Genomic DNA, 25,507 nt, shown 5'->3' on the forward strand with positions numbered 1-25,507 from the left:
GGCTAAGCGCGCTACCATCTCTTCAGTAAGATGCTGTTGGCAGGGGCAGTGTCACAGCACACACTTTCCTATTAGGATGGGATCCTCAAGAGACTCCTGTGGCTTTGTAAGCAATCATCAGTGCAGCTTCCACTACAATTAAAAACATATGCCTAAACATTGTTTTTGAAAATGACACAAGTGTTTAAATACCAAAATAAAAATTCTATGAAATGGTGCCAGAAACTTATGTGGTAAGAAAAGCCAAAGAATTTGTGCAAAAGTATGCTTCTTACTGTCTTCTATGAATAAATACTGCTGAACAGTTCATAATGGCTTAAAATTCCACCCATGAACTCTACATCTTTTATGGAGAAAATACACATATTTCATGTAGATTTTCATGAAAAAAAAAAAAAAACCAACCAACTTGGCTGTGGTGTCAAAGTCCACATTTAAGAGAGGCTTCACAAGAAAAAAAGAGAAAACAGTCATCTTTTCTGGGTAATATGAGACACTGTGGAGAGGTAATATTCCAAATTAACACATAGCCTCAGGAAAAAGAAAACTGTTTTTCTAACACAAACTCTAAGTTGAATGATCTGAGCTAAGGCTAAAAGCAAATCTTTGTAGTCACTTACATGAAGGCTGTATCTGTAGAGAACAAACCTTATATGCAAATGAAGATTAGCTTTTACAGTCACATTTATGAATTCATATTACATGAGTAACAATGGACATAGTTATGATTTTCAATTTATCTTGACAAATATGTATTGAGCTTATCAGGTACTGTGATATGCCTAGAGAGAAATTATATAGCAAAGAGAAATAGAACTTTGAGAGAAATGTGCAGTAATGAATACAGATATGGGAGATTGGATTAACTGCTGGGTGGAGAGTTTTCAAAGAGGATAAACTGAGTTTGAAGCATGGTGTTTGAAATGTTAATGGGTTATACAATGTGTGTTATCCAACAGTCAACTGTACATGAAAACACTGAGCATAGGAAATGGTAAGGAATAACAATATACTTTTGGGATTTGTTTGCACAGAATGGATAATTAAAGCCAAGTGAATGAATGAGATGGACACGGAGTATCTTAAAAAAGGGGACCATAAGGCCAGGCACAGAGGTTCATGCCTGTAATCCCAGCACTTTGGGAGGCCAAGGTGGGTGGATCACGAGGTCAAGAGATTGAGACCATCCTGGCCGACATGGTGAAACCCTGTCTCTATTAAAAATACAAAAATTAGCTGGGCAGGGTGGCATGCGCTTGTAATCCCAGCAACTTGGGAGGCTGAAGCAGGAGAATATCTTGAACCCGGGAGGCAGAGGTTGCAGTGAGCCGAGATCGTGCCACTGCACTCCAGCCTGGGTAATAGAGCAAGACTCCGTTTCAAAAAAAAAAAAAAAAGGTGGGGGAACATAGACAGACCCTCAGGGAATACCCACATTCATGGGCAGGAGGAAGCCAGCTAAGAGGGAACCACTAGGAAGAGAGGAGAGAGGAGAATCCTCTGACACATGACTGAAGCAATAGGTAAAGTGAAATTCTCCAATGCCAACTGATGCAAATAGGAGAGAGAGGTATTTCAGTGGTTAAAAGCCTATATTTTTCTTATCATGAGACCATGTAAGACCTTGACAAAATCTGCAATACAGCAGAGGTGGCAGTGGGTGAAGATGGATATTTAGTTTCATAACCTGGCAAGGCTTCTAAGTTGAGGATTCAGTGGAGGATGAAATGGAAGAATCAAGTGAGTAAGAATATAATTGATAACAAAAGTCCTGGAGATGGTAGGATGAGATACAAATTGAGAGCAGAGTGAGGAACAGTTATTCTGGGAAGGAAGGATTATTCCTCAGATGTCAGGCAGGCAAAGAGAGGAATAGTGAAAACTCAGATATGTCCAACCGTGGGAAAGGATGCCAACCTAGGATGCCAAAAAGGATAACAACTGTAGTAGCACATTTTAGAAGATTCTCAGTCTCAGACCATAAAGCTGAAATTATATGAAAATGAAACATTCAGATATGGGGTTTTCAAGGATAAAATAAAAACCTTATCTTAGCACACTTTGGAAATTTTATTTAGCCAAGAAAAAGTACCCACATCTTAAACTGATTGAAGTACGAGTGCAATTTATCCCTTGATCCAGAACACATATTCCACCACTGCCATATTTTATAATGACTTTCACAGATGTGTTGTCTCTTTTCTAATAAACTACCTAATTTCATAAAGTATTTCTAAGATTACAACAAGACGTTATTGTAAAGAGTGTTATTGTAAGTGAAGAGATTTCATCAGTTCCTATAAGGTAGTTAGGGATGTTTGAAAATACATTTTAAATTACTGCCCGACCAACAAGCCAGGGTGTGAAAGACGTGAGTAGTGGTTCCTAACTTTAGCTTGCATCAGAATTACTTAGAGGGCTTGCGAAAACACAGATGAGTGGGTTTCATCCCTAGAATTTTGGAAGAAGCACCTCAGAATTTGTATTTCCAACAAGTTCTCAGTGATACTGATATTACTGGTCCAGGGACCACACTTTGAGAACCACTGCTCTATAACATACAATGCTAGTTATTCCCTGTCATGTGGGTCTATAAACAAGCACATTTTCATTCAACCTCTATCAGAGTAAACTGATAGAATTTGTAGATGTATTAAAAAAAGTGCCATCAATATTTTCAAAAAACCTGCCTATATGTGAGTCACATTCACTTCCAAATGTTATATTGAGTATGTTATCTGTCATTATCATTATCCTTAGAAAATGGCTTCATGTATTGATTAAGAAGTCACAGAGTCTGTTTCAGTTCAAAGGAACACTTACCTCCATGGCTTATTAAATAAGGGCTAAACCAGCTTCGGTTATGTCTAGATGCAATTCTAGTACTTAATCATTGCTTTTTTCTTTTTCCACTGAGACAAGAAGAAGTTTTTCACAAAGCTGGTTCATTTCCAGTTTGGATGGAAAGTGCAGCAGAGAAATCATACAAATATCTTGTAATGACAAATTGCCAAGAAAATCATATAGCCCTACCTACATATATATATTATATAATGTATATATCTCTATATATATTCCTCACAAGAACTCTATAATTTACTTTATTAGCTTCATTTTACAGATGTGAAACTGAAGCAAAAAGAGATTAAATATCTCACTAAGGGCTAGACAGACGTAATTATTGGAGTTTTTCTAGTTTCAATATCATGGCCCTTACCTACTACCTATATTTAGTACATTCTTTTACTACACATTAAAGCATACCTTGGGCTCAAATATTTACCTGTTCCAAGAAACAGGACATGGTATCTCCCATCAGCAGCGTTCACTCGATCCACAGCTATCTTTGTATACTTGTAGTCAGTGCCAATACGAACAATCAAAGGCCTTTTGTGGATTGGGTAGATGGAATTGTACATGAGAGGATGGTTCCGAATAAAAGTGACAACATCATCTGGGAACTCCTTGGTGGTTCGCATATTGGGTGTGAATGCTCCTCCTGGACACTAGAAAGAAAGTTTTAAAGAACCAAGTTAATAAAATAGTTGCCTTGTTCTAGTAATAATCAAAAACTCTCTGCTTTTGAAATCACTTAGAAGCTCCAGTTGTTTTAAGTATATCTGCTACCTATGGAGGTGAAAAGAAATAGCATGATTATGTTTTACTATCTGTAGATGATTAATACAGTGTGTATTAATTTTGAATCAGGCTAAGTCCTTGTATGTTATTCTGTTTTCAGAGAAGAGCTGATGCCATCTTGTATATGAGATAACTCTTCACCCTTCTCACTCACCACTTTTCTATTTATTTTGTCCCAGACACCATTTTGTTCGGAAAACAAAAACTAGTGGACACAATCTAATGCTGCTACTTGTTAAATTATATTATTATCATTAAATTCAGTCAAACTCTGACATGTAAAAGTTTTATTTCATCTGATCTGCCCTCCCAAAAGAGCTCAGAAATTGGAGCTTAGGGGCTTAGGTGGCTCATGCCTGTAATCCTAGCACTTTGGGAGGCCGAGATGAGAGGATGTTGAAGCCAGGGGTTCAAGACCAGCCTGGGCAACACAGCAAAATTTCATCTCTGGGAAAAAAGTTAAAAATTAGCTAGGTGTGGTTGTGCATGCCTGCGATCCCAACTCCTTGGGAAACTGAGGCAGGAGGATCTCTTGAGCCCAGGAATCTGAGGCTGCTGTGAACTGTGATGAAACCACTGCACTCTAGCCCGGGCAACAGAGTGAAATCCCACCTCTATAAAAAAAAGGAAGAAGAAGAAAAAAAAGGAGGAGGAGGAGAAGAAAGGAGGAGGAGGAAGGATAAGGGGAGGAGAGAAGAAGAGAAGAAGAAGAAAGAAGAAGGCAGCTTAGATTGGATGTGTTAAATCTGGTAACTCCCCTCTATCAAAGATCCCATTCATTATCCTTAGAATAAAATACCAACAGCTTAGAATGGCCTACAAGCCTCTGCATGATCTAGCCTGAGCCAGCCCCTCCTACTGTAGGTCTTGCTGCTCCTGAGCCTCAAGCATACTTCCCCTCCAGGATCTTAGCACCTGCTCTTCCCTGTCCGGCATACTCCTCTCCAGAACACCCCATTTCTGTTACCTCATTCAGTTCTCAGTTCAAAAGTTGCTTCTTGAAAGTGATGACATATAAAAGTAGCTCCCCTTCTCCGTCTTTACTTTCTGTCTCCTTGGCCTGCTATTTTTCTTCACAGCCCTATTTACCTAACAGTATATTATGTATCAGTTGCTTGCATCTTTATTGTCTGTTTCTCCCTCTAGAACTGCCTGTTTCTCCCTATAGAATGTAAGCTTGTGCTGACTGTAACTGGGTCTATTTTGTTATTGTTTTGCCATCAGACTTATAACAGAGCTGGTTAGTAGATAATCACCAAAGAGTGGTTGAATGAATGCATTATATCATTGATTGTATCTGGCCTGAATGAATGCATTATATCACTGATTGTATCTGGCCTGCAATTTTGGTGCCGGGTCTGTATGAAACAGGGGCCTCAATTCTGGCCAGGAGGGAAAAGTTTCAGAGCATTAAGTCCAAGGGGGCAGGCAGAAAACAAGAACGAGATCTGGAGAAAGGACTGCTGAACAGCGTCAGCAGTTCTGGCAAGGGAACCTGACAGGGCTTCTGAGGAGAAGATTCCATTCGTAGGGCACCTAAGGCCAAACTTAAGGGTAGGCTGGGAACTGCTGAAGCCAGAACTCAAACTCACTCACTAACTGGATCTGAGTGTTAAGTTATATAAGAAAAACCATTGGGTATAATATTTTAATACATACAAACATTATTACTATTAAATACCTGTCAATATTAAATGCCTGTCAATATCTCTACTTCCAGAAACAAAAACACTACATTTTTCTTGAAACACACAGCACTATCGTGTTGGTTTTCATTTATCCTCTTTAGAGAGGTATGTGGTAAAAGGAAAGTAACAAAGCAAGCTGCCTGTTTGATAGCAATAGGCACAGCATCAGTCATAAATAGCAGGATGCAATGGGGACTGTGACAAACTGGGGAGTTACGTGTTATCCAAAGATGGCAATGAACACTTATCCAGCTGACTGCTTCTAAGCAGGAATAAAATCCTCGTGCTTCCAGACCTCAGCAGAAGACAGAATGTGGAATTTTATGTAAAATCTGCCAAGTGTTTAATGTTGACTCAGTAAAAAAAGAACAGCAACATGGGGGGCCAAACAAAATATGACAGTCTCCAGGTTAAATCCCTGCAACAGCTGTCCAACAGTATTAGTGCCTTTGGGCCAATGTTGTCAGGCAGGCCTCCATGTGCAGCTAGATCTCAGCAGATTACTAATATTATCTCACTCACTTAGACTGCAGCATCATGAGTGCAATATTGAGACTTACTTTGGCCAGTTAACATTACCAGACTAGAACTTTTTACAGATCTGATATAGTTCCCTTTTTGTAGAAAGGCACAAGGAGCAATTAAATGACTTAAAAGAGTAGCAGTAATGAGACAAGTAATAAAACGAAACCTCTCATTCTTTATTCCATTAACTAGACTTTCATCTGGAGTTCATATGTTTTTATTTTTTAAAAAGTATTATATTTAAATACACATTTACAAACTGCTCACAACAAAGACCAAAATGAGGACAAAAAATTTAATTTGAGGTTGTTCTAAGCTGATGAACGTGTTCCATACTTCTGCAAAATATAGAATTATGGGTGTTTTCTAGCCTCAATCTTCACACAAAGTGGAAAAAGGGAAAGACATTGCTCACTGCATGAAAACATGGAAAGAGCAATGCATGGGTAATTTAAATAGTTCCAGAACTTTATAAAACACCGCTAATGATGGCTTGCTAAACTGAAATGTCTCCTTAAGTATTTGCAAGCATTCTCGTTTCTAAGTTCTGGAAAAATCAAAGTTAGCATATATTACTAAACAATTTACATAATTTCCAGTTAGTACAGTTTGATGTGAGACAAGCTTATTAAATGATCAGTGCCTAGTCTCTGGCTTTTACTTAATGGTAAATGAAATCCAGGTTAACAATTATGTCAAGGTTGCTCAAAACCATAGTTATTAAATAGGTAATCTAAACAAATCAAATAAGTTACTTTGCATTCATTAAAATATTCTCCACAAGACTTTTTTTAATACTCCCATGAATTTATCACCTAGAAACAAGTGTCTCCTAGTATATGTTCAAACTTACCAAATAATTCTTTTGATAATAATTATTCTATTGATTCATGCCATCAACTCTGCTGCTAAGACAGACAATGAGTGCTAATAATGTAACACAAACACAAATTGATTGCCCTTTGTAGACTCTGTCTGCACTGAGTTTGCTCAGTGTCATACTGCCAAGAATAAATCAGATGTGATTAACTTTTCTCTCACCTTGCAAAATAATAAAACATGTTTATTGAAACTTCAAGATAACATAACATCTATGTGCTAACGTAAAATATTTGTCCACTAACTAGGCTGGTGTTTCATTCTTTAGAACATTAATTTTACTCTGCAAATAGTCATTAAGTAATTTTGGTTAAACTTCTCCTTTAAATATTTTTCCTCAGTTCTTCCAGCTATTTGTTTATCAAGCAGTGATAAGCCCTCCTTTTTTGAGTAAAGACATTTCAAGTGCTCTGATTACTAAAGTGTGATATGAAATGCTAGGAACAATAAGAATGCCATGTTAGGAAAGTAACAGCAATTGTCCTTACCAAACTTGCTTCCTATACTCAGGTATTCATAAATATCTGCTGCCTTCTGAAGTTTCTAAATGCTCTCTTAATCTTCACGTCCATTAGGTCAGTTTTCAGAATATACTTATATGTTAATATACGTATCCATTACTTGGGCATATTTTATCCAAAAAGCACTTTGATGTGCCCAGTAGGGGACACAAGAATAAAAAATTACTGTTATCTTCAGACACAAGTATTCTAGTAAGAAAGATAGACATATTCAAAGCAAAATAACAATATTATGACAAAAAGTAATAATTTGAAACAAATGTAAGATAAACAATCAATTTTGGTTTAGGATCAATTTCCCTACATACTCAAGAGGCAATATTTTTAAACCAAGTTTATAACAATGGAGAACTTACAGCTGCCAAGGTCAGTGAAGAGGTTTAGAGATGATAAAACAAAATTTAGAGTATTTAGAGAACTGTAATTCGTAGGGCATGGCTGGATCATGGAGCCCAAAGTGAAGGAAGGAGGTAGGAGGTGAGGCTGAAGACAGATTGCAGAAAATAAATGCAAAACTAGGCTGAGAAAGAGTGACTAGCACGGTCGAGGGGATCTTAACCTAACACCTGGGGGATGAGTGGTATATAGATAAATAAAGGGTCTTGGTGGCACTCTAGAATCTATGCTTATTTCTAGCACTGGTCTATGAAATTTGTATACTGAGAAAAACTCATTTTATGTTTCAACCTTGGTAATCCAAGCCCTTTGTCTGAAGCCCAAAAAATTACATAGTTGAAGACTTGTACTTATGTATTAGCTGACCCTCATCTTCCTTATATTTGCCTCCCCTACATATAAAAGCCCACTGCTCCAGTCCTACTAACCCACACAGAGCTTCGAAAAATCACTTATTCATTTCCATCTGTGTCTTGTAGTGTATGCTGTACCCTTCATCTTAAAGAAAACCCCTTCCTTCCTTACTCAATTTATCCACATCCAATCACCCTAGGGCAAGCTCAATCTCACATTTTTTAATCCCTTTTCAAATCAGACTGTTTTACTACAATCTCTCTCTCCTCTAAACTTTAATAATATTTATTTTTAAAATTTTATTCACGTTTTGAATAATGATGTGAGACGATGTAATTAATTTTTCATGTCTATATGTCTTATGCATTCAATTTTCTTAGAAACATTCCTAACTGAATGTTTTCAAACATCTAAGAGAAAGAGAAATACTCTAATGTAAGCACAACCAGAAGACGTATGTAATCAACAAAACTGCCAGCAACGAACTTCTCGTATCCTTGCCACTACTGACTATGTGGCTCATCAATTTTCTGTGATCCTTTGCATGTACCCGACCTGTCCAAGGCATGATGATGGAAGCACATGACTCTGTTATACTTATAAAGAGATGTTAAAGTTGAACACTTTCATTAAGTTCTGCTTTAACAGGATATACAACATATACAAACAATCTCCTGCAGAAGCTTTATACATGTTGCAGCAGAATAATGTAATATGTTTGCTCGGCCACAGAGTTTTCATTCTTTGGCTGCCCTTTGCAACATACCAAAAGTGTCTTGTTTCTTCCACAAACTTGAATTACTTACGGAAAAATATAATGACACAATTGGCAGGCTTCTTCCTACTGACTTGGGCTTGCTGGTGGGGTTGTTTGCTAACAGAGCTACCAACCGTGCTTTTAAAGAAGCACCTACAGGGAACATTAGAACAAGGGTATGAGATTTCTGCCAGTCTCATTTCTTTAAGAACACAGCCATATATTTATGGGGTTGACTGGCCAACCATACTACTGTAGGGGGAAATAAAGCAGGACAATCACTGTTGATACTTCATTGGGAGGACTTCAGAAGCAACATTCTTAACCTTAGAGAAGAGAGAATACTTTGGATTACTTGGCTGCAGGTGGTTCGGCTACATGAGACGATATTAAACCCTGGAAGTGCAACGAAGAGACAGACACTGCCACTGTTGAGTCAGAGAGCTGACTTCATGGTGTTTTGCTGGTTGAAGGGTGGAGGGACAGAATCTTCAGGGAGGTACGCTTTTCCAGGAGGAGTTCCAAAGGTCACTCCTCTACCCTGCCTCTTTTATTCTCTAAGGATCACTCATCTGACAATTTTTTGATTTAAAGGAGCTGCTCTGGTCTCAACACCAGATGTAAGAAACCACATTATAGAAATATTTCTCAAGTCCTGACTACTCCCTTTTTTCACGGAGTCTGTTGCAGATGTGTGTTGCTAACCCTGGCTTACTCTACACTGCTTTGGAACAGGAAACAAATGGTCATTCTTGAGAGCTAAAAAACAGTGAAAAGTGGGACTGTTAGCAGAATTTTCTAATTTAGCATTGGTTTATTCTGTTTTACTAAAAAGGGTTTAGTATTCCTACATTTTATGTAGAACAATTGCTGCCTGACATGAATGGTTTTCTCACAGTGATGCTCTGAGTTCTATACACCTGTTAAGGTGCCTTTTAAGTTGTCACGTGGGTGAAGAGCCTGATGAGAGGTAAGGTCAGAGGTCACTTTGCTTGAGGAAAAAAAAAATCTCCCTGATTTGTAGCATTTGCCAGTTTCCATGGTGTAGATAATTCCATGATGGCTGATTTCAAGTTACCACTCTAATGTTCTTAATTGAGAAGAGGTGTACATTATCTGCTCTTGTAAGCTGGGTCCATGCTGGCTCCAGCACAGACTGCATGAGGCTCTGAGGCCTCAAACCCTGATTCAAGCAGCATGGCTCTCTTTTATCTTTTTAATATCTTTATTTGAAGGGTTTCTCTTAAGTTTTTTTAGGGGGAACAGAATTTTGTTTAGTTTGCAAATCAACTGCTCCTGTACTAACCCCATTTATATGCTGCTCAAAAGAATCACTGATGAAAGCACATGTAATCACAACCACCTCTTAATTTTCCATATTAAGATGAGTCTATGACTAGGTCAATTTCAAATAGCAAGTCACTCTCAAAAGTATATTTTTCTCTGAAAATGCATAAAATATGTTGAGTAAAATAATAACAGCCTTTGATATATAACGGAATTTGAAAGTTGTTCAGCCTCCCCTTCCTTTTCTCTTAAATAATCTCTGCTTCTTATCCAGCACTCCCCAATCTTTTTTGTTTTTGTTTTTGGAGACAAGAGTCTCGCTTTGTCGCCCAGGCTGGAGTGCAGTGGTGTGATCTCAGCTCACTGCAAGCTCCCCTCCTGGGTTCTCGCCATTCTCCTGCCTCAGCCTCCCAAGTAGCTGGGACTACAGGCGCCTGCCACCACACCAGGATTCCCCAATCTTAAAATGGCTGTATCTGCTGATGCTTTTCCCTGTTTTATACAAAGTTAATGTTCTGTCCATCTTCTTTAGAGCTGCGAACATCAAAGAGAGATCATCTTAAAGGATAATATAAATTCTGTGACAGGACTTTGTTGTCACTTATAATTAAGTATGACCTAAAAATTTAATCTTTTTATGAATAAGAAGCAATTCTCATAATTTTTCCAAAGTTAATTAAAGATCAATTGTTCCACACAAAATACATATAAATGATTAAACTTTGAGCTTCCTAGCCATGAACAAAACTTAAGCTTTAAAATTTTTGGAATAAAATATGCTCTTTAAAGGCTTAGCAAACTGTATCTTCAATTTTCAAAAAATTAACATTGGTATAATTTAAGAAGAAAATAAAGAAGCAAACAATATTGCAAATAAACTCTAATAAGAAAAATAAAATGAATCAACAATTAGTACAAATTATATGGGATAATTATTTGGAAGAATATTAGCAAAGATAATTTCAAATTCAAGAAAAAAGGAACACCTTGTTTACATAAATGTATCTTTTGATTTTTAAAATAAATTAATTGTTCATATTTATCCGTTTTATAATTATAGCACTATTTTATGAAATACAGAGATATAAGATTATATTTTTCTTAATGTTCAATTGTATAACATCTCTTGGTATACTGTCTGACATTTTAGAAACAAAAACTAATCAACATTCTAGAAGGCAGCATTATTATAGGCCAGATGAGAAAGAAAGAGTAGGACTATTATCAATGGACCCTTAGAAAAATTCCGGTTCTAATATTCCAGTGCACTGTCTGTATCTTCAGCTGGAAATCTGAGTTTTCAATGTATTCCTAATACTACTAATATTGCATGATATGGATATAGCTACCTGCTTTAATAACAGTACTTCTAGTTCAGACCATTCCTAATTAGAAAGCTGCCTATAGTTAAATAGTTCTAATCTGTGTTACTTCATAGTTATATTTTATTTGAAAAATTACATCTCATTTGTTGTAATTATTTGCTTACACATACATTTTCTTCCTATGAGATATATGTAACACAATTTCTATCTAAATAGATTCCTAGAAATGGAACTATCTCTATGTGAAGTATCTCTAAATTATTTCTCACATGGTTATTCCTTAATTAAAACAGATATTCAGGCCGGGTGCGGTGGCTCACGCCTGTAATCCCAGCACTTTGGGAGGCCAAGGCAGGCGGATCACGAGGTCAGGAGTTCGAGACCAGCCTGACCAACATGGTGAAACCCTGTCTCTACTAAAAACACAAAAATTAGCCGGGCATGGTGGTGCATGCTTGTAATCCCAGTTACTTAGGAGGCTGAGGCAGGAGAATCGCTTGAACCCGAGAGGCGGAGGGTGAGGTGAGCTGAGATTGCACCACTACATTCCACCCTGGGCAACAGAGTGAGACTCCGTCTCAAAAAAACCCCCAAAAAACCCACAGATATTCATTACCTGTTAAATGAGTTTTTATAAAGCATCATAACAAAGAATTTTCCCTGGATACTTACAGTTCCAGGGCGAGGATATGGAATTCTGCCCTGATAGGAAATCAGCTGATGATTGGGCCCTTCTTTGTGGGCAAAAGGCCCATTAAACACAGTCTGTATATCAGATAAATGATACACACACACGGCTGATCCTTTGAAAACTGAGCTAAAAAAGAAAACAGAAAAAGGCATTTTCAAATTTTTAAAATTAAAATACAATTTTAAAAATATATGGTAAAATTTATGATAAAAAGTTAATATAATCCACCATAGAAAAGTTAAATGTTATCGAACACATGTGAAAAGCTGAAAAACTTTGAAAAAAGTATTGATACCTAAAGCATTACAATATTCAATTCATCCATGGAGTTAGTAGACAATAAGTTATAGTAAAGTCCTTTTCAATGTTTCCAAAATACAGGACAACTCAAAAAAGTTTCTAACTAGTTTATCTTAGCAGCAAGAAAGTATACTGATGATTTTATTTAAAAATATGAATTTGAATTCCAAATCACTATCAATATAACCTATCACAATTTAACTCAAAGAAATGAATCTCATTAATAATTGAACACCATATCTTTTTGTGTTATGATTATTTTAATATGAGAGTGTTCTCACATGGTATCCTGAATACTAGTTGGAGAAGTCTATGTTGTCACGGTTTAGGTACTTCCCCTGTTGGTCACAGAACAAAAAATAGGGGCCCAAAAAAGATTCATTAAACCATCTTTAGTCAATGACACCTCATAAAATTTGTTTGAATCTTTAGTAAGAAATATTTCCATTGTCCTATGGCAGGTTGGCTGAAATCAGGATTTCTCTGACTCACATATTTATTTCAAATTAGACGTCTAATGAAAAAAGGTGCATTCCCATAAAAACAAGTAAGATACATTGTTAATCATTAGTATCAATAGGCAGAATGATGATTTTGAATTTTTTGATATTAAAGTTACAGGTATTGGAAAAAACAAAACGAGAAAAACAGTTTTATTGAAAAAAACATTTTCTTAAGAATTTGATCTTTTTTCTTTGTTCAATTCTTTGTGAGTTAAATCAAGACTACTTAGAACAGGAGTTAAACACATCCTTAAAGACATCTTTTTAGACATCTTGTGGGGCAACTGCAAATATTTAAAAACAACTTCCTTGTAAATTTCTTTTTCTTTGAATAGCTCATTGCAGTTTACAATTATACTATGTTTTTCCCATTAAAGAAAAAAAACAGCTAAAACCTTTAGATTTTTGCTTTGTAGTTGATTGTCTAATCAAAGGGACCCATTATCTTCTACAGTGGCTGAGTTACAGCTTAACTCTAAGGAATATGCCTACTACAAAATTAATAAAGAAAAATATGAGCAAGATAAATAAAGATTTTTTTATCTTGAAATACATACTTTAATTAGCTTGGGCATCCCAGAGAAGTGAGAAAACATTAAACTAATTTTCAAATACATAAAATAATCTCATATAGAATAAGAAAACTGGCCGGGCACAGTGGCTCATGCCTGTAATCCCAGCACTTTGGGAGGCCCAAGTCAGGCGGATCACGAGATCAGGAGTTTGAGACCAGCCTGACCAACATGGTGAAACCCTGTCTCTACTAAAAATAAATAAATAAATAGAAAAATTAGCTGGGTCTGGTGGCACATGCCTGTAATCCCAGCTACTTAGGAGACCGAGGCAGAAGAACTGTTTGAATCCAGGAGGCAGAGGCTGCAGTGAGCTGAGATCATGCCATTGCACTCCAGCCTGGGCAGCAGAGCGAGACCCCATCTTAAAAAAAAAAAAGGCCGGGCGCAGTGGCTTATGCCTGTAATCCCAACAGTTTGGGAGGCTGAGGCTGGCAGATCACAAGGTCAGGAGATCAAGACCATCCTGCCTTGAACATGGTGTAACCCCACCTCTACTAAAAATACAAAAAATTAGCTGGGCGTGGTGGCAGGCACCTGTAGTCCCAGCTATTTGGGAGGCTGAGGCAGGAGAATGGCATGAACCCCAGAGGCAGAGCTTGCAGTGAGCCGAGATCGCACCATTGCACTCCAGCCTGGGCAACAGAGCAAGACTCCATCTCAAAAAAAAAAAAAAAGAAAGAAAGAAAGAAAAAGAAAATTGGTTCAGTGTTTTATCAGGTTCTAAATAGTCATCACTTTACTTCAGAAGTAAAAAGTATTTTTATAGAAATGCCTAATTGTTTCCAGCTTTCCTAAGGTATAATTGGTATACAAAAAAATACTGTACACAATTAATTAATGTATACAATGTGGTAAGTTTAGACATATGTATACACTTGTGTTACTATCACTACAATCCAGGTGATAAACATTTATTACCTCTGATAACAGAAACCAAAAAAATGCCAAAAGTTTTATTTGCTCACAAGTGCGCAAATTATTTTATTGAAAAAATCATGTATTTTTTCCTACATTATAATTCATTATTTTGATATGTTTGATAAAAATATCATGCAATCATTACAAATACTCTCTACAAAAGTATTTGGAAAGCATTAGTTTAGCTCCAATATATTTAGGTAATCAGGCAAAAGTAAATAAAATGGAAGGATTACATCCCAAATGACATGTAAAATTAAAAGTTGCAGAGAAGAATGCTTTTATAATAATTACTGTTACTCCATGAAGTTTACTGTTTAAATCATAAAATGTAACTGTTGAATAACTACCTTGATGTTGTAAAAATGCCATACACTAGTGTTGTCCTCGGGTTATCAGTTTCCAGCAGAAACACATCCTCTATAAAAAGGAAAATACTCTTTTAAAGTTTCTAAATATTAACTTCTTTGTTCTGAAAAATTTACTCTAAGAAAATAATTTCAACTATGAAAAGTACTCTGCAAAAAGATATTCCTGTACCATTATGGTAATTTGGAAACAAGTAATGATAGAAACACTAAATTAAATTAAATTAATACAGATACTAATGGAATTTATGAAAATTTTGTATCCTTGTGAAAACCATGCTAGTAAAATAATATTATGGGGAAAAAGTACAATGATATATTACATAATATGGACTAGAACCATATTAACCTTAAAAATATCCATCAGAATATAAGAAAAAAGATTAACAGTGAGTGATACAAGAGGCAAAGCTGTAGAAATATTCTGGTGCTTCTTTCTAAATATCCTTTAATGTTAATATATTACTGTTTTAATTTAAAAAATTACAAATCTCAATTTCTTCTTGATCTGATCTTAGGAGTTGGAAGATGGAATAATACTTTTTCACGGTAACTCATCTTACCATCAAATAGAACTTTTTGTGGCATATGGTCAAAATTGCTAGTGATACTTTTATTTAATGATAGCTCTTCTAACAAAAAGATGTTTAAAGTATATTAAGGCAAAAACAAAAGTATGCACAGTGAAGTGATAAATAACAGAACATGAAAGTAGATTTCTGATAGAAAACTCCAATTAATAATCAATTGCCATGATTATATGAAAGGCCCAGACATAGTGACAATCTTGCTAACAGAATTATTACTGAGAAACACAAAGAAATATGTATTTATTTTAAATTAAAAATGAATTTAAATGACCTCATAAGCAATACATTTATAACCACTCAAACAACAAATTAACAATCACTAGTCCTTCCATATGTGAATAAAGGCTGACAATGTCTAGCTCTCCCTAAAAAAAAAGAAAGACTGAAACATAAAATATATTCCCAAACATTCCGGGGAGTAGAATGAGCAAGTAGCCTGTTTCACAAAATGATATTTAGAACTTTTCTCTAGAAAAGCTTATCTAGAAACTTTTGTTCCATAATCAACATAATGGTTTTTGAGCAGAAGAACGATATAGTTCATAACTATTAGAATCGGTAAATTTTTTCCACATGGTAACACAGATTTATAACTTATCACCTGTCTCAAAATCTGAGAATGACCATTATTTTACATTCTAATGAATTAAGGTGAAAGAAAAGTCATTTATAAATGACATTTAGTAAATATGATGTGCCCTGGGATATTCAGATTAAAACAATAAAAAAAACTGTTCCTTGGCAGAGGGAATCAGACTGTCAGTCCTTATTTGACCTGGAAAGTGTACGCCTCCTCATGTCACATTGAGAATATCTAATCTCAGAGTCACCAAGCAGAACTAAGAAGGGAACACGAGTCTCCAAATTTCTACTCTGACACTTTTTTCCATCCAAACTCTATCTTGTCCATTAGCTACAATAGTAAAAATATATAGCTGTATTTTCACACAAAATCAGAATATTAGATATTCTAATATACATGAAATAAATATTCATTTATAAAAACACAAACATATCATTACCTATACACAAATTATACAAGTTACACCGCCAAACACACACATTCATTCATATATTATGGTGAATTCAATGAGCTAAATGTTTCAGCAGTGCACTCATGGGCGTAACAGATTACAAAATACTTAAGAAAATTTATGAACAGTATCTAGATAATTATTTTAAATTAGCATATTATTTATGCTGAAAATATGGAAAGTACATCTTCTTTTGAGACCTTATTTAAATATATAAACTTTACAAGCCTTCTTTCAGAAGCATTTTTCAATCTCATATGTATGTACCTAATTCATCAAAGTGTGTTTCTGGGCCGTCTTCATCTGTTACCGAGCACACCAGCCTCGCCTTTAAGAAAGTGGTCCACTTGTTGACAAGGCTACGCAGTCCACCAGTGTCATTCTAAAACCATTTTGAAAACATAATTCAGATTGCTTAAGTAAATATTGAAGCACATTAAAAATTCGACTTGTACTCTAGTTGCTTGGAGGATGAAAATCGGAAGAATGGATATGTTAACCACTTCTGCACATCAATTGTCAAAGAGGAATATTTATGACTTATAGTATTTTATACAATAGTTATACTATTATTCTCTTATAGCATGATGTCAACTGAAAATACATTTATTTGATAAATGTGTGACATAATTATTTCTAATTTTAACGATGTACAATGGAAGTATTTATATAATGTTATAGAAAATAGATCATTTAATCTGCCTTTCCTTGATAATTTATTGTCTTCAATTTGAACATAAATTATTATACACAGTGAGTTTTGCAGATTGTGGTCAGGAGAGTGATTATGTCTTTACACAAAATGGTCCCCAACAGTTTTACATTCACTCCTTCATTTATCCAAATTATCACATAATTTTCAGTATTTCTAATCTGATGCCTAATTATACATTATAAGGAGAAATGGCATTTGGATCATTCACAAATAGTCTCCAGTGAAGACATTTTTTTCCTGTGTCCAAAGGCCTTTTACCCCTTCTGCTGACTTCGCTGCCTTGTTGCAAATGACTGAGAAACAGTTGAGCTCCATGATCAGTGGAGTATTATAATATATAAACTATTTTAAACACTAAGCACTTTAAGAAACATTTTTTCACAAAGGATGCTAATCATAAATAAGTCAGGATAAGTCTGTAAAACTCTATTATAAAAAGGACATCACAAATTTTCTTGTGTTGCTATGTATACTTATTGTTTCTACACAAGAACATTTTGGTTACTGTTTTTAATTAGAATTTTATTAAAGCTTTTCTTAATTTTCATTATTTATAAATGGTTCCTTAATAATCATCTCTTACTGTATTTTATTGACAACAATCAGTTTCTTTAGGTAATATGCAATTTAGCTATTTGTTTGAATACCAATGCATTAAATGAATATGCAAAAATTTGTCAGAAGTGTTTATTTGTTCAAGAACACAAACAAAATATTTTCTTGAATTAAGATTTTTACTAAAATAGGGTATGTTTATCTCATATAACTTATTGAGGGTTAGAATTTGGGTTGGGGTTATAAACACTATATTCAATATAAAATGATGAATATTAAATATAATAATGATGATGAATAAATGTTACATTAAATGCTTCCCTCAATATTTTATTTATTTGTAATGGTTGATAATAAAAGCATGGAGATAAACCATAATTTGAATTTCTTGGTCTTTCTTCAAATCGGAACAGCATTAATACTTACAGGACATATTCGAGCAATCATGGAATGAATCTGTTTCGTGCTCCTGTTATTGTCAGTCAGTTTTTCTTTGAAGAAGAAGTACACCTTAGCATCATTTGGATCAGTACCATCTGGGATGACATGTGCATCTACAAACATAGGTTCTAGAAAAAAAGGTAAAAGACTAGGTATATATTCATGATGAAAATCCATCTTCTGTCATCCAAGTAGACCACAGGCAGATGCCTTCCCCATCTTTGGTAGAAAAAAACAATTCAACGTTTACAGGCACATTTCTAAAAGCAGTAATTGCATTCACACACCATGCCACATTTGGAATGTCGAGTACCACAGGAAGTGCAGGAAATGTGAAAATTATTTGTGCACCAATGAGTTTCAAAAAATTGAAAAATTTTTCTACCAGTTATTTCCTAAGGAATCTGATGGCTGTTTTATTGAAAAAAAATATTTATTTTTCAAAGTGTGTTTTTCAATCTGGCACATATAAACTCAAATTTGTTGAAGCAGAATGAGGAGTTGGAAGTCCAAACTCTGAAAAACATGATTTTTCTTAAAATGCAACATACGAAATGAAGGGGAAACTTTTCAAGGAAAAACAGCGTCATTAGTCATTTGGAGACATACAGGGTTTCCTTATTTCAAGAACAAAACAACTTTTAGAATATTCTATTTCCAGATGTACTGTAGGAATAATCTGAAGAAGTAAATGAACAATCAATGCTTTCTTGTGCTGGCCTATCAGCGAAATAGGATGCTTCACTGTGGTGATTCATGCTTAACTCTGCAATGTTAAATGAATTGCCACATTTAGGGTCAGCTAAAAATTTTCTCCAGGGTGAAATGACAAGAATCTTCGTTTTTTGTTTTTGTTTTTGTTTTTTTAATTGCTCTAAACAACAGCAATTGATTGGAATAATACGGTAAACCAAATGAGCACCTTTTTTGATGTGAATTCCATATGACTCCAAGAGCTGGAGGCAACTGAATACGGATAATCATAGTTATCATTCCTATGATTTCTACTGAATATTAGTCCATTTATGAGAAAATACATACCAGTTTCATAATTTTAGAATCTAAGCATAAAACAAAAAGAGAGGAGGCCCCGGCTATACTCTGTTCATTGCATCTAAATGTCATACATTTGGGATAATTTTTAGATTTGGTATTGTTAAAACATATAAGCAGATTAAATGAAGTAAAAAGCATATTTAATTGCAGTATGTTACAATTAAACAACTGGAGAAGATGCTTGGGTACTGAAATATAAATTATCACTGTCACTTTTATTTATTCATATTCATATGATAACTGTAGGATGATTAATAGAAATAAAGAATCGAAATATGGACTATGAGCTATTCAATTGTTTATTTTCCCTGAATATTTTAAATCATAGAGTACAGAATTACCATTATTCATGTAATAGCCTGATATTTTAGTTTTTAACCATTTTCCCTAGTTGTTAGGATAGAATTAAATAAGTTAGTTTAACACGATACTAAAAAATAAATGCATCAAATGCTTTCTTACCACTTAGCCATTTGGAATTATGTTGATCAGTTCTGACCGCATTTCTCTTGGTTAAACTTCGAAAAATAGCAGCATCTGTCCCCATGAAATCTATATACATTCCAGAGAAAAGCTCCTCATCTATGAAAAAGAAAATATCAATGAAATGTAAATTTTTAAAGCTATTTTGAAATTCTAGGTGAGTTTATTTATTAGGAGAGCACCACAGGTATTACAGTGTTATGATAATTGGTTATAACCAAATAGTAATTGGTTTGCATTGTCCAGCAAATCAATAAATTTTATAAATTTTAATCTTTTCTCATTATTGCCTGAATGATAATTACTATGTTTTTTAAAAAATCAAACCTCAAAACAACTTTATTCTATGTAAAAGTGAAAGTTCCTCTACCTGTACTTAATTATACTATATATTAATTTTTATATAGTCTATCAGAAATGGCAGACATGTAATAGATAACAAAATAGCTTAACTGTTTACCTATAATACATTTAAAAGAAAAACACTGTAAGAGTCAGAAAACATGGTTTCTAACTTTGGTAATCCCTAACAAGCTGGGAACTAGTGCTAAGCTATTGAACACCTAGAGTCTCAACTTTCTAATCTACAATGTATGGGAATTAGATTATGATCTTAAAAGTTCTTAACACATATTAAAATTTCCAATATCATCCTAAATGGATTGAATATAATAGTTTTAAGAATTATTATTATGACATGACAAGGAGGCCACATTATAACTGTCAAAACATTATCAGTGACTAAAAAATGTAATCACTAAAAGTATATATTTTGATCTTTAGTGCTAGAAGTTTCCTGGTAAGGTAAACAAAGTGCTACTTTTTCAACTGCAACTCAGCCATAAAAATAGAATAAGATAAGAAAGAAAAGATACTTAAAATTAAATAAATTTTCACTATTAACAGAATCAGATGTATTAATCTATATATACATAACATTCAACATTTACCTTATTGTTTGAAGATCCATATTATTTTTCATCTAGTAAGGAGCAGTAAGCATTGAATTGGTAACAAACGTGACCCGAGTATAAAACAGTAGCTAAATATCTATTATAAAAAGCATGAAATTTATCAGTCTGGCCCACTGAACTGCCTTGCAGCTGCGTTCCTTGACTGTTGTTCTAGGATTACTCCCTGGGCTACCTTCAGACTGTGGTCATTTTGGCAGGATTGGAACATTTCAAAGTACTCTAAGCTCACTGTTTAGTAATAAGCAGTACCAGTCAGCCCAGCATTGAAAGGAGAATGGAATGTATCTAATATGTGCTCGCCAGGTTATGAACTGGACCCCTACCAGTTAGCAAGCTGGTGTGGCGGGCATTTTGTTGCTCAGCTCTGCTTCCTAGTAGGGGTTCTAGGCCCATGGAAACAGATTATAGGGAGAAAACAAAAATATGTATGAAGGGTTTTTTTTTCTTTACCATTTCAGCTTCTTTAAAATTCTAAGAACATTTGTGAGGCTTATATACACACAGATCTAGCTATTAAATTGTGGTAACTTTGTAAATAATTATTTCACATTTTTGTATATTCAATTAACCATTAAACTGTGGATTATACATTCCTGCTGTTCAACAGATTGATTGGCACAGCTATCAATTGTCATATCTGTTTTCAAGCAGAAAAAGAAAAAAGATACTAAGAAGTTTGTGTATGGCAGAGAGGGCTAATTCTAATCCAACTTCATACCACCTTATTAGTCATGTCTCAAACATTACATAAGCCTGCACATCTAATTGGCTTCATTTCCTATCTTAAATTCGCAGTAATTTTAACAGCAAGTTAGGAACTTTCTGCTTCATTTTATATCAATAAGAAATTTTTGATTAATGTCACTTTGGTAACAATCTTGAGGGGATTTTTTGCATGACTTTATGCAGAAATAAACTTGTGCCTTTTAACTTTATTTCAAAAACATTTTGCTTTCCAACTGTATTTCTACTGACTAGAAAAACTACATAAAGTTTATGTAGGCTCTTTAAAAGATAACATCTGACTTCGTTGTTGCCTACAGCAGCGACTGAAAATAGCAAAAGCACACTGAACTTGCACAACTACATCATGAAATTTGGAATTCTAATTCTTCAGGTTTCTGGTCATTTAATAGATATAAATATCTTAACCAATCTGTGCTTTTATTAGCGCACTGCGCTTGAATGGAAATGATAAAGTACTATTACATGGTTAAGGGAGATGACCACACAAATCACAGGAGATAATTTGAGAGGGATAATCAATTGGATGAATAAAATGATAACTACAATCTTATAAAGCTTTTTGTTCTTTTTACTGTCAGTTTTTAAGGTAAGCAAATTGTTTCGTGACTTTCATTTGATTACAAAATGTAAAGTTACTCAAATGTTAAAAGTAGTATAGGAACATGAGCATAGGAATTCAACTCTCAGGTCCTTGAAAAACAAAGAAGGCCAATGTCTAACTCCTATTTTGGAAACAAATCCAATTCTCTAAGGGCAAGACTATTAAATGACTTAAGACAATTTAGCAAGAAAATTTATAATGCCTTGTTCTAATCCTTATTATTCTAAAGAATATTCAATGAGATAAAACTCCAGTAGCAGCTATGTGAACAGATCCTTGAGGTTTATTTTTGTAGCATTTAAAAGGAAACAAATGAAAACTATATATATATTTAACTACTATCAAACACACCACATGGTTTCTGAAGGTGAATAAAATTTCCTTCCTAATGGAGAAAAGAATTTCCAAAACACTGCTTCTATTAAATATTTGGAAAAATGCCTTGCATAGGTCATAATTGGATAACCTTGTAGTTTCAAAGCTAACTTTATGTCTTAAATGATATACTTTTGGCTCCTCCCTGTCCGACTTGAACGCCGATATTCAAGCAATTCACTGAATAACTTCCAAGGTTTACCTGTCTTAATGTAATTTCCAGATATGAGAAAGACAGATGAGTTATCTATTTAAATGAATCAAAGCAAGCATTTTGAACACAATAATTATTTTTTACCTGTTCTATGGTTGAAAGATGAAATTTTAATGCTGGCAATACATTAAAAAAAAGCAAAGAGGAAAAGACATCTACTATACGTATGACATACTAAAATCCAACATTTGTTACTTGGTCAACACATGACAATTCAGAGACAGAGTTTCACTCTTGTTGCCCAGGCTGGAGTGTAATGTCGCCATCTCGGCTCACCACAACCTCTGCCTCCCAGGTTCAAGTGATTCTCCTGCCTCAGCCTCCCGAGTAGCTGGGATTACAGGTGCACGCCACCACGCCCGGCTCATTTTTTTATATTTTTAGTAGAGACAGAATTTCTCCATGTTGGTCAGGCTGGTCTCGAACTTCCAGCCTTCGGTGATTCACCCACCTCGGCCTCCCAAAGTGCTGGGATTACAGGCATGAACCACTGTGCCCGGCTAACTCAGACATATTTTTAAAGTGTCTCAATCAAAACAGAATGTCGTTTAAGTGAGTCATAGAAAGGTATTCAATGACTGAGGTTTAAAAATTGCCTTGTCAATGTGTGGATCATTAAGCAATTAGGCCCGCTGCTTAACTGATATTTTGTGTAAAGTGAAAAAATGAAAAAATAGCTTTATTACCATCTCCTTTTTGGCATAGCAATTTTTAGACAATCCACAGAGAATGGACTTGGCTAACACGTGCACTTTGTTCATCTTTCCTTTGAAAAAACACCCCTTTAACCATTTCTAAAAGATTACTAAAACACAGGAGTGCAGACATCTCTTTGACATACTGGTTTCAATTCCTTTGGATATATACCCAGAAGAGGAAATGCTGGATCATATGGTGATTGTATTTTTAGTTTTTGGGGGAATGTTCATACCATTTCCCAAAATAGCTGTACTAATTTACTTCCCACCAACAATGTACACAATTTCCTCTTCTCCATATCCTTCCCAACACTTGTTATCATTTGTATTTTTGATAATAGCAATTCAAACAGGTGTGAGGTGGTATTTCATTGTCTATACTCCCACGTTCATTTCAGCATTATTCACAAAAGCTAAGACATGGAAGCAACCTAACTGTTCATCAACATATGAATGGATTTTTAAAAACATGGTACATATATACACGATGGAATACTATACAGCCTTAAAAAAAGAATGAAATTTTGTCACTTTTGACAACATGGATGGAACTGGAGGACATTACACTAAGGGAAATAAGCCAGGCACAGAAAGACAAATAATGTATGATCACACTTATATGTGGAATCTAAAAAGTTGATCTCATAGAAACAGAGGGTAGAAAGGTTAATTATCAGGGGCTGGAGGACAGAGGGAGGGGCAAAAAAAAAGATGTTTATCCAAGGAATAAGTTTTAGTGATCTACTATACTGCACAGTGACCATGGTGACAGTAAATAAAATTTATTGCATATTTCCAAATTGCTTAAAAATAGATTTTTAACATTCTCACCACAAAAAAATACGTGGGTGAGGTAATGGATATGTCAATTGGCTTGACTGAATTCTTCCATTATGTATACATAGATCAAAACACCACATTGTATCCTATAAATATATACAATTATTATTTGTCAACTAAAAACAAATAAAAAATAATGAAAGGTAAAGAAAAAAATACTAAAACATGAGAAAAAGTGGGTGTAGTTAATACTACAAACAATTACAGAAAACACTGAAAACTACTTTATGATAATATATAAGTATACATATACACACTTATAAAAATGCTTGGCCTACACTGGGAATGACAAAACTGTCATAAGTTACATGCTTATTATTTAATCATAAATATTCTTACAAATGAGAAACTGAACTATTTCTCAGCTCACAACTTTCTTTGTATTATTTTACTCACATACTATCATCCACACAACCATCAAGAACAGGCATACCATGTCAAGCTAATTTTCCATGTTATTTTATGTTTAATCCTCCCTCTTTCGTTGTCTACTTACTGATCATAACAGACACCGTGTTCACGTTGGGGTTGAAAGAGCAGCGTCCTTTTCCAGATTCACACTTGGAGTCAATCATGAAAACTTGGTCCTTTATTGTAGATAAAATTTAAAATGTGGCAATGATAACTTATTTAGTGAAGACAATTGTTCATTAGTAAAACAAAGCATTGTTAAAATTAATATGCTTTCTAGTTGGTTGCTTATTATGCCTTCCAATTTACTACATTAAGATTTACTCAAACTATGAGAAGAATCGATCTGTAATTACAAGCTAACCTCAGCAGGGCTAGCTCTCATTCTATTACACTCCCCAGAGAGCTGATCCAAGAAGTCATTCTCCTCAAATCAACATCAGCAAAAATCACTTGAAAACCAAGTATTATTATAAATCTCAACTAGATGTGTTGAATATCAGCCAAAAGAAGAAAACTGTCCACAGAGGAACAATCTATGTAAGGACTATACTATTTTCAAAATAATTAAGATTTTTTTAAAAATAGCATTTTATGTTACTGTTTAATTTTATCATATAAAGCACTGTACAAGATTCAACAAAATAATTCATAATTCACATTTAAAATGTGTCATTTACTCATGACTTTATTTAACAAAAATTCACTGAGCATCTGCCATGTACCAGAAACTGACTAAACACTGGGGATATTGCAAACAAAATACACTAAAATCTTTGTAGTCAAGTAATTTATAACCTAGTAAGAAAAGTAATAAATAATTAAAATATGGAATATGTTAGATAGTGCTTGCTACTGAGAAGGAAATTTAAGCAGGAAAAGGGAAGAGAGAAGACTATAGATTGGGGGCAATAGATTCAATGGTTTTAGCCTCACCAAGAAGAGATATCTCGTCAGTATAAATATGTACCTTTTTCTTACATAAAGTTAGTACAAGCCCCCTACCAAAATTCAAAGTAAAAAAAAAAATGACCATTTTAATAAGGT

The 25,507-nt window shown here is 34.5% G+C and overlaps 1 protein-coding gene across 2 annotated transcripts in view; it reads right to left on the minus strand.

Annotated features, from left to right (window-relative positions):
• The window catches only part of SEMA3C (semaphorin 3C), a 177,585-nt gene that overhangs the window by 43,471 nt on the left and 108,607 nt on the right, over nt 1-25,507 (minus strand). For both annotated transcript variants that reach the window (XM_003822744.5, XM_063605953.1), the window contains 7 exons: nt 24,546-24,636; nt 19,580-19,699; nt 18,047-18,189; nt 16,618-16,732; nt 14,709-14,778; nt 12,044-12,188; nt 3,284-3,506 (listed from right to left, as the gene is read on the minus strand). In XM_003822744.5, coding sequence (XP_003822792.1) covers nt 3,284-3,506; nt 12,044-12,188; nt 14,709-14,778; nt 16,618-16,732; nt 18,047-18,189; nt 19,580-19,699; nt 24,546-24,636 — 907 coding nt within the window. The remainder of the gene's footprint in view (nt 1-3,283; nt 3,507-12,043; nt 12,189-14,708; nt 14,779-16,617; nt 16,733-18,046; nt 18,190-19,579; nt 19,700-24,545; nt 24,637-25,507) is intronic.

This window comes from Pan paniscus, chromosome 6, assembly GCF_029289425.2.
Source record: "Pan paniscus chromosome 6, NHGRI_mPanPan1-v2.0_pri, whole genome shotgun sequence".
Classification (NCBI taxonomy): Eukaryota; Metazoa; Chordata; class Mammalia; order Primates; family Hominidae; genus Pan; species Pan paniscus.